This window comes from Limanda limanda, chromosome 23 (assembly GCF_963576545.1).
Source record: "Limanda limanda chromosome 23, fLimLim1.1, whole genome shotgun sequence".
Lineage (NCBI taxonomy): Eukaryota > Metazoa > Chordata > Actinopteri > Pleuronectiformes > Pleuronectidae > Limanda > Limanda limanda.
In genome coordinates, this window is record NC_083658.1 from 2,114,087 (window position 1) to 2,124,768 (window position 10,682).

The 10,682-nt window shown below is 45.3% G+C and overlaps 1 protein-coding gene across 1 annotated transcript; it reads left to right on the top strand.

The window, feature by feature from the left end:
* Positions 1–1,192: 1,192 nt before the first annotated feature.
* On the top strand, positions 1,193–9,738 carry LOC132996814 (SLAIN motif-containing protein 1-like). Its single transcript, XM_061067175.1, has 10 exons — positions 1,193–1,560; positions 3,403–3,539; positions 5,954–6,115; positions 6,195–6,329; positions 7,029–7,169; positions 7,534–7,896; positions 8,719–8,730; positions 9,056–9,190; positions 9,283–9,580; positions 9,663–9,738. The coding sequence occupies exons 1-10, from the start codon at positions 1,193–1,195 to the stop codon at positions 9,736–9,738; spliced, it is 1,827 nt and encodes a 608-aa protein (XP_060923158.1).
* The last annotated feature ends 944 nt before the right edge of the window (positions 9,739–10,682 follow it).

Genomic DNA, 10,682 nt, shown 5'->3' on the forward strand with positions numbered 1-10,682 from the left:
ACCACACTGGAAACACCAATGAGCCTCATGATGGAGGAGCGTTCACAGTTTAAACTTTATTTCAAAGAAGTTTTATAATAAAAATTGTTTAAAACCTGGGAAGTGAACTTGGATGTAGTTTTTACTGCTGGTTGTTAGATAGATAGATAGATAGATAGATAGATAGATAGATAGATAGATAGATAGATAGATAGATAGATAGATAGATAGATAGATAGATAGATAGATAGATAGATAGATTACTTTATTCATCCCCGAAGGGAAATTAAGTCGTCATAGCAGCCGGTATATTTGAATACAATAAAATACAATAGAATAGAAGAAAATAAAAAATATTGAGGTAGAAAGAATAAAAACAGAAACACAAGATAAATAGGTAGATAAGGTGCAGTGGCAAGATGATGGTAATAGTACTGATGATATGATGGTAATGTTATTGTTAGACAGTATATAAAATTAGTACAGTATATATAGTATATAATATAACATAATATATATTTATATATGATAGTAATTATACCAATATAATAGCAGCAACAGTATATATAATAATAATAGTAAATATAATAATAATAATAATAACATGTAAACATGTATAAATATGTGTATATACAAGAATATACAAAGAGTATGATATGATATATAGTAAAGGTATAAATATAAGTATTTGACTATACAATAGATAATATAATATACTATGAGTTGAGTTGAGCCTCGAATACAATTCATTGTTTTCGAACATGAGTCCAGATCTGAAAAGTGATTTTATTGTGATAAACTTTCATAAAACCTGCAAGAATTCAGATTCACTATTAGCTGCAGTGACCACTTTCAGCCACGGGGTGTCTCTAGAGCCCAGGTGAGAGTCACCTGCTGCTCCGCTCATCGATATCAGTGATCGATTGTTGTGGCTGATCCTGACTCATCGATGTGATCATGGATCTCCTCACTCGTCCCCTGCAGCTGTGATCAGTGTGCGGGGCTGGAGCACACGTGTGCGTGATGTGCGGTGCAGGGGGGCGTGGTCTGCGGGTTTACCCCGGCTGACGGTGCAGGCTGAGCGGATCATTCCTCCTTCCTCATCCTCCGCCGCTGATCACCTGCTGCACGCCGAGGAGAAGCTGCTGCAGCCCGGACACATCGCTGCGAGCTGCCGGTGCTCGTCATGGAGGTGATGGAGGTGATGGAGGTGATGGAGGTGATGGAGGAGCTGGACCTCAACAGCAACCGTCTCCCACCCGAGCTGGAGGTGAAGAAGCTGCAGCAGCTGGTCCGGAGGCTGGAGCTGCAGAACGAGCAGCTCCGGGCCAGCGGCTGCCCCGGCGGCCTGGCCCCGGGATTCGGGCTCGGTGGCCCCGGTGCGATCCGCCTGCTCGCCCCGCCGCGGTGCCTCTCTCCCCCGGTGGAGCCTTTCGAGTACTTCCAGCCTCACGGAGCCGGGGACGGAGCCTCGGAACCCGGGGAGGACGAAGCGGAACCGTCGGTGCTGGACGGGCTGGAGCTGCTGGACCTGGAGGTTCTGTGCTGCCATGAGGAAGAGGAGGAAGAGGAGGAGACGTGGTGAGTGTTCGAACCCCAAACCTGTTGTTCCTGCTGCACATCTGCACACACACACACATCTGGAGCACAATGAGGGAGATGTTGTCAGGCCTGAACCAAAGTGTGTGTCTGTGTGTGTCTGTCTGTGTGTGTGTGTGTGTGTGTGTGTGAGGCTGATTCAGGCCTCAGTTTCTTCTATAAACTCTCAGCCTTTTATTCTCTGTACAGATGTTACAGCACATCTGGCTGCTGGTGATTCTGTCAGATTTAGATTCAGTTTATTATCATAAATCACAGTTTACACACAGAGGAGCCGATTATACGTCCGACAGTCGTTCCTTTGTTTACTGTCGACTCTCCAGCTCTGAGGAAAACAACACATTCAAAACCTCAGATATTAAAACTCTCATATTTACTCTTCTGGTCTTGATTGATTTTGTCTTGAACTTTTTCTGCCGGACTTCACAAAACCAACATCTGACTTTGTGTTTAAACCGAATCAAACTGTCATCTTGTTTATCTTGTTGAGAAAGAAAAGTCCTTCAACTGGAACTATTCTACATTTCAGTTTTAATAAACCACTGATTTCATCTATAAACTCAAGAGCAGATTCTGCGTCTTCATCTTTTATTTGCAGGTTTGTGTCCAGTTGTCACACGTCTCCTCCCGAGTGCAGGAGTGTGAGTTGTGTGTTTGTCATTTCACCTGATGTCAGGGAAGCTTTTCATCTATAATTCAGCTGCTCCATGTTCCTGCAGAGTAAAAACCTGGAGGAGGATGAAGAGGATGAGGAGGAGGAGGAGTTCTGTCAGAATAATCTGATGCCCTTCATCTGAGCAGAGCTGCTCCTCTTCCTCATCCCCTCCAGCCTGAGAGAGATTCATGTCATCTTCCTCTGGGTTTAAAGCTCTGTTTGCTGGTGTTGTTCACATGAAACTCTGCAGCTTCTCTGGGAAATTCTGAACAAACACTCCTGCTCCATCGAGGAGAAATTCTAAACCAGACTTCTCCTCCTCTGTCGTTCATCTGATCTCGAAGCTGCAGCAGAAATACAGTTTCTTTTATTCCCTGTTTTCCTCTCTTTTGCCTAAATTGCCCACAATGCATAACAGGCCAAATTTGTTCAAATCTGATCTTGGTCCCTTGGCATATTCTTTCATAATTGACCAATCAATTTAGCAAAAACTACATGAATTCTGTTTCTAGCTTCTCACCTGTGAATGTTTTCTAAGTTTTCAATGATTCTGAACTGAAACTTTAACAAGTTAATTTGAATATTTTAATCAGGAATCAAAACCACGCTGGAAACACCAATGAGCCTCAGGATGGAGGAGCGTCAAGTTTAAACAATTTCAGAGAAGTTTTATAATAATATTGTTTAAAACTTGGGAAGGAAACTTAGATGTTGTTTTTTCTGCGGGTTATTGAGCCTCGAATACAACTTGTTGTTTTAGAACTTGAGTCCAGGTCTGAAAAGTGATTTAATTGTGATAAACTTTCAAAAACCTGCAATAATTCAGATTTACTATTAGTTGCAATGACCAGTTAATAATTGACTAATCAATTTAGCAAAAACTACATGAATTCTGTTTCCAGCTTCTCACATGTGAATATTTTAGTTTTGTAAGTTTTCGAGGATTCTGAACTGAAACTTTATAATGTTAATTTTAATATTTTAATAATTTATTCACTGATGAATCAAAACCACACTGGAAACACCAATGAGCCTCAGGATGGAGGAGCGGTCGCAGTTTAAACTTTATTTCAGAGAAGTTTTTTAATAAATATTGTTTGAAACCTGGGAAGTGAACTTGGATGTAGTTTGTAATCAGACGTTCTAACAGTCGGACTTCCTCCCTGCAGGTTGTACGAGTCGCAGAAGGCCGTGGCGCTCGGAGTCGACTCGCTCACGCCGCTGCAGTGGAGCCGTCACGTTCTGGACCGACCCAAGACCGAGGTGGAGGCCGCCCGGCGCTCGCTGTCGCTGCGACTGGAGCAAGGTACGAGTTCAGTGTGAGATACACACACCTCAGATTCTTCAGGTCCTGATTGTTCCTGGGAGCTGGTGTCAGATCAGAGACATGTTTCCAGTCGGGGTGCGAATTGGCAAAAATGTGACAATTCAATAGTATTGCGATACTGCAAGTATTGCGATTCGATTCTGCGATATATTGCGATTCATGTCCCCCATATTATTCAAAGGCATTACAAAAAATGAGGAAAATAAGACTGCTCAACTCACTTCAAATGTCACATTTAATTCTGTGAACTGAACTTTCAGGACACAGGACCTTTGTAATTATTTTCTGAATAGGAGACCTCTCACATGAACACTGAGCTCCCAGCACATAACTTACAATTATTTAAATACAATACAGTAACATCAAGCAGACATAATAGAGTAACATAAACCTGAGAATAATCATATAAATAAGAGTAACCTAGAGCTTCAATCAAATTGAGAAAAATAAACAAATGTGTTCTACTAGAGTCCAGTCCAGTTGGCTGCAAGGTCATGACACAAAATGTTAAATTCATTTGGGAATATTGGCATTTTTGTTCAGAAGAAGCAGTTGGTCAACATCCTCAGATGTTAAAGTTCCTCTGGGCCGTTGCTATATCTCCTGCAGTGGAGAACATCCTTTCCTCAGACACACGAGGTATTTGTTAAACTCTGAAACTCTCCTCGTCATGCTTTGCCAGCCAGGGGAGGGGCTGTTACATATATAATTGTAAATAAAGTATTAAAAATTAAATATTGCAATACTTTGTGCTACAGTATCGATTTAATCGCGGGCGCAAAATATCGCGATACTGAACAGAATCGATTTTTCCCCCCACCACTAGTTTCCAGGGGGCCGCAGGAAAAGTTCTGGGAACATCTGGAGTGTCTGACGCTTGTGTTCTCACGTTCAGCTCCTCTGGATCATTCCAGGGACTCGAGTTCATGTCTGGAAACGGCTCCGGAGATTTGTTTCCCTCGTTGGATCGACTTCCTCACAACGACGTGACTAATGAGGATGAGCAGGACGCTAATCTGACCTCGGAGCTCTAAGCAGATCAGGTGGAGGTCAGCTGACCTGCGGGCGGTAGCCATTAATTACACAAAACGTCTCCGAGCAGCAGGAAGCAGAGACTCGGAGTCGCTGCAGGATCCAGACCGAGAGGAAATCCATGTCGGTGGAGTTCAGCGTTGTCATGGTTACTTCGTGAGCCTGAATCGACGGTTTAAAAATAGGTTTCTTGGGATGTCGCGAGATTATTGACAACAAAACGTGGAAAAGAGGCGATGAGGGTTATTGATCCAGACGTCAACACACCTCTGTAGACTGTGTGTGTGTGTCTGTGTGTGTCTGTCTGTGTGTGTGTGTGTGTGTGTGTTGTCTGTGTGTGTGTGTGTGTTGAGGCCTTTGCTTGAATGGAGGCGTCGGCTCCCACGGCCTCAGCTTAACACCCTGAAGCCTTTAATGAGCTGGACTCACGTGTGTGTGTCTGTGTGTGTGTGTGTGTAAGGTGTTCAGAGGGAATGAGTTTCTGTGTGAGTTGTGTAACTGATTGTTGTCTCGTGAGGTGAAAGCAGAATAAGTGTGAAACCCACAGTTGGTAGTTTTCCAGGTTTCTTCTCCTGATCTTCACTCGGAATCTGGGTCACAGCCGTCGACCTTTGACCTCTGAAGTGTCTCCAGCTGTGCTGCTCGTCGCTCGGCCCGCGCATCATCACGTAAATCTGCAGATGACTCCTCCCACCAGCTTGGCACGCCGCCTCCCACCATCTCCCTCCGCCCGAGGTTCAGTACAGAGAGGATGGAGAGCTGTTGCCAGGGAAACGGTTTACATGAAAGGAATGCACCCCCCCCCCCACTTCATAGCTTAGTGTCTTTTATTCACATCGACAGGTATCGAGAGAAACCCTCCTCCTACACTCACACTCACACACACACACACACACACACACACACACACACACACACACACAGTTTAATATGAAAAGCACAACGCTGCACATCTGTATTCATGGCAAAGTTTCTGCTCTGCTTCTATGAATAGAAACCGAGTTGTGTGAGTGTGTGTCTGTGTGTGTGTGTGTGTCTGTGTGTGTGTGTGTGAGTACAGCTGCCGTGTGTGAGCGGCTCTGTTGTGTTGAAAACCTCTTTGTCCTCAGTGCTGAAACACAATGAATAGAACAGTTAGTGACAGACACAGAGGTGGTGAGGTAACTGCTCAACAAGATGTGTTTGTGTGTGTGTGTGTTTGTGTGTGTGTGTGTGTGTTACATCTGTGGCGTCTTTGTTGTTTTTTCGACAGTCAGCTGCAGCTTGGTCGCCATGTTTAATATTTTCCCTTTATTAACTGAACCTCTAGAATATTGTGTATTATAGTATTTTAATATTCACTCCTCTTGTTCCCTCTTCAGTCTCTAGGTGGCGTAGCAGCTTGTCCAGCCCCTCCCACTCCTCTCCAGGCCCTCCCCTCAGTCGAGTGGCCGGCGTGTCTCCCATCAGAGCCCCCCCCTGCTCCACGCCCCTGTCTTCGGATCGCCACGGTAACCACGCATCTCTAACCCCAGAGAATATAAGTTTTTATAATAATAAAATGTGAGAATCTTTGTTATTTATGTTCCAAAGTGGCTCCTCCCTCTTCCCTCTCGTCCTCAGCTCCCTCCCTCTCCTCCTCCCTCCACCATGTTCTCCATCGGACGTTCAGTCCCGTGGGGAAGGAGTTCTCCCCCCCCCTCGCTGACCGCACCCCCACCTTCCTCCCTCACCTGGAGAATTCAAGTAAGACGCAGCGCAGGTTCCTCACATATTAAATATAAACCTGAACTTCATTTTTAAGAGTTGTTGTGTCGAGTTCGAGGTCGAACATGTGACGGATTCATGTGAATTATTAGTGATGGAAACAACGACAGAGGGAGAGAGAGAGATGGAGAGAGAGAGAGAGAGAGAGAGAGAGAGGGAGAGAGAGAGCCTCAGGGGTCACTGGTGGATTTTAGCCTCAGGTTTATTTCCATAACACAATTCCCACAATTCTCTCTGTTTTGATTCTTTGTACAAACTTTCACGTGTATAAATTAATGACTTGTTTATCACCGATAGGATATTATTTAGACTGTAGTTACCATAACTGGAACAGACTATAGCTTTTTCTAGTTTTTAGATATTTAAATAGATAACTCCAGACGTCAGAGTTTATAGGTTTAAGACTTGAGGTGAAGAAAGACGTTTGTGACTTTTGTGTCAGTTGAGGTAAAAAGAAAAAGACCTGAGACGGAAGAGAAGCTTAAGACGTGAGGCAGAAGTCGTTAGAATCATACGACTGATAGAAGGATTATTATATTTTAGATCTGAGGAGCGGCTGGAGAAACCTCTCCGTTAATATCTCCGCTGCTTAATGAGCTTAATAACTCTCACCCTCCGTCAGTCTGAATCCATCGTGACGTCGACGTCCTGGAATCCAACACTTTCCTTTGTGTCTCTTTTGCACTTCAGTCCTGAGACGCTCGGTCCTCAGTCCCCAGTCGTCCGTGGACAGTGACCTCTTGACCTCGGAGGACGAGTCCCTCACGCTGCACGGATACAAACTGCACGACCTCACCGACGTGCAGGTCATGGCCCGGCTGCAGGAGGAGAGTGAGTCTCCTCAGATCCACGGAGAAACACGAATACACATCGTTCTGTTCTGTGGAATGAGTTTCAACAAACGCAGACACTTACCTGTGATACAAACACACATAAAGAAGTATTTATTGTTGTGTTGTGTTGTTGCTGTCGTTGTGTGTCTGTCACTCGACTTCTTCTCACCATGTGTCTCTATTGTTTCCTGCTTCTTTCTAATGTTTTAACATTTGGCTCCAGATCTCAGAGCTCATCGCTACTTCAGCTTCATTAACCCCAGGAGGTGATAAAGTGTCTGTGTGTGTCTGTGTGTGTGTCTGTGTGTGTCTTTGTGTGTGTGTTTGTGTTGCACGCCGGCCCTCACATCTCACCCCCGCAGGTCTAAGGCAGGACTACGCCAGCACGTCGTCCACCCTCGCCAACCGCCGCAGCCAGAGCTTCACCTTCCAGCTCAGCGCCGGCCGAGACCTGGAGGAGGACGACGAGGAGGAGGACGACGAAGACTACGGCCTCCTGCCCCCCCCGCAGGCGCGCCTCACCCGCCTGCCGCACTCCCACACCTTCTCCAGCATGCGAGACTGGCGAAGAAGCACCACGTCCCTGTGCACCCCCCCCACCACGCCCACCACGCCCTCCACGCCGCCGCTCCCCTCCGCCGGGTTCGCCTTCCAGCCTCTGGCCCGGCTCCAGCTCCCGGGACCGGGACCGGGAGCCGAGCCTCCGGGCTTCCGATCCGGATCAGGTAGAGTCCGTCTCACCAGCTGATCCAGAAGCAAACCGACCAATCAGGTCGTGGCTGCGATCAGAACTGATGACTAGGGTTGCAAAGGGGCGGAAACTTTCCAGTAAATTTCCGGAAACTTTCCGAAAACTTTCCATGGGAAGTTAAGCTCGGGAATTAAACGCTGAGCAATAAAAACATCATTCAAAACTCTTTTTAAAGATATATAATATATAAAAATATGTTATCATGCTGATTGAGGATTGTTCATCTGTTCATCTAGCCTATTTCCATTCATTTATCCATCAATTGTAAAATATGTTTACAGACGATTCCAATTGTTTGGCTAACTATTTATATCTCTGGCATTGCATTAGTGTTTTTTTACAAACTTTTTTTCTCATCTTATTCTACAGAACAATGCCACGTGCACTCTCTCATGTGTGGAGACATTTCACCTCATCCAATGTAGAAGGAAAGGCTGTGTACATTTGCAAATACTGTGCAAAGACCTATGTTAAGAATGACACAACGATGCAGAAGCATATAGTCAAGTGCCCAAAGTTTCCTCAGGGCTCAAATCAGCCTATGACAAAACAAAATGTTTATATTTATGTCTGTATATGACAAGGTAAACACAGTTAGTATAAATTACACACAACATTTCCAGTTTATTCCCGTTAATTCCCGTATATTGCCGTTAATTCCCGTATATTCCCGTTAATTCCCATGGAAAGTTTCCCACTTTGAATATTCCCGGAATTTTGCAACCCTACTGATGACTCCTCTCTGTTTCCGTGTGTATTTGTACATTTGTGTGCGTTCCTTCCTCGTGGTGTCCAGGAGAATTTGAGAGTAAGTCAACACAGTTTTTCTGCTCAATTAAAAGTTCAATTTAATCTTAACAAGCTTTCAATTATTATTATTGAATATTAACCAATAACAAACAACAGATTAATTATTTTAAATTCTGCTCTTTAACGGTAAGTCTCCGCCCTGGCCTGACCCTCACTGATGCTCTGACCTCTGACCTCTTAACTCTAAGCCTGTTGTACAACTGGACTTAAGAAGCTCAGACTGGTTCCGCTGTGAGACCAGGAAGAGGGAGGAGTTTGATGGGATTAGTGGGCGTGACGGTGAAGATCCCGCCTCTAACCTCCGTGTTTCTGTGTCTGTGAAGATAAACTGCGGAGGAGCATGCCTAACCTGGTCCGAGCTCCCAGCATGCCGAGCGTTCCCGTTGCTTCCCCTTGCTTGCTTCGTAACAGCCTGAGTTTTGATTCGTCCAGCGGCCTGGCTCGCCTGCAGTCCTCCAGTAAGACGCCATTTGCCTTTTTTTTTAGAAATTTCAATTAAACTTTATTGAGCAGTTCTCTAACGTTTTAACCCCGCCCCCTTTTCCTGCAGTCCCCTCCCCTGGCCAACTTCACCACAGGGTCCAGAGCGTGGGGAACTTCCTGTCTCTGTCCCGGCAGCCGCTGAAGGCCACGGCGTACGTCAGCCCGACCATCAAGGGCCCGGCCCCCCCCAGCCTCCAGCCTCCCAGCAGCAGCGGGGGGGGTAACAGCGGGATCCCACTGTTTAGTAAATCTGCCGGAGGGGCGACGCCCACCTCCACGTCCCGCAGCAGCCTGCCCCGCCCCGCCTCCTGTGTGGGCGCCACGAGTTCCACTCCCCGCAGCAAGGTGGCGCTACCAGCACGGAGGTAAACAGTTCGTTCTGTACGTTTATTGATTTAAATGTTTTATAAACAGTTTGTGAATGTGACCCTTGTCGTGTCCCCTCAGTTTACTGATGCCTCCAAAGAGCTTGTCCACGCTCAGCGCCCTCCGTGACGGCGCCTGGCGAGACGGCTGCTACTGATGGATGAGCCGGTGCGGTGGCGCCCCCCGCTGGCTAGGGGTAACTCGCCACACCTCAACATCGTTTTTTCCATTTCCACACCGACTGGCTTTGACCAAAAAGTTAATAAAATGACCTTAAACCTGCGTAGAAACGTTCGATCCCGAGGGTCACGTGACCCGATGCGTTTTCCCGTCCATTCTATGCAGACGTTGTTTTTAATCTGGACCCGCCCACTGGGCCGTGCCAAGTGGGAGTCGCTCCCAGTTGCTCTTGTGCAATAAACCTCTGACTGTAAGGGACCAGTAATACTAACCTGCTCGAGAGGGCTGCCAGTTTCTATGAAGAGAGCCTCACTGTATTTATTTATACACGTATTTTAACTCTGGAGTGTTTGGACTAATCAGGTGCTTTCTCTCCCTATGATGCTGCTAAAGTTGAATCCGTCTGACTCTGGGCACACTTGGTGTCATTTTTACAAGGAAGACATTAAAGTATGTATTCGTGAACAAAGCTAATTATTAATTGTGCTTAAACACACAAACACCTATATATATGGATGCAATATAACTTAATTTTAAATGTGGATCGTGACCAAATGATAACGTCTGATTGTCTCACCATGGTGTCGGGGAATGTTTTGTCTCACCACCTTCTTATTGGGAAACGGTTGTGGTTGCACTTTGTATAAATTGACTGATGTGTTTTTGTTGTGTATCACTAATATTTGCACTTTTGTGAGATTTCATTTACACTCTGCGTCATGTAGCACCTTTTTTTGTTTATGATATTTCACTTGTGATTTTTAAATTATTTTGAAATTATCCCTATAAAACCCTGTGATACTTTTGTTACTGTAATGGACTGAATGAGTGAAACTTTTTAATAAAACGCACTATAGACTACAGATGTGTTTTCCTCAACACTTTTTTTTCCTACTACTTCTGAAACATAATAAAAGTTTG

What these genes read in the sequence shown, in the direction of transcription:
- LOC132996814 (XM_061067175.1), top strand. Translation starts at nt 1,193, where the DNA reads ATGGAGGTGATGGAGGAGCTGGACCTCAACAGCAACCGTCTCCCACCC. An exon ending in GTCGCTGCGACTGGAGCAAG is followed by an intron (nt 3,540 to 5,953) that starts GTACGAGTTCAG and finishes TTCCCTCTTCAG; the next exon opens with TCTCTAGGTGGCGTAGCAGC. An exon ending in GTGGCGCTACCAGCACGGAG is followed by an intron (nt 9,581 to 9,662) that starts GTAAACAGTTCG and finishes GTGTCCCCTCAG; the next exon opens with TTTACTGATGCCTCCAAAGA.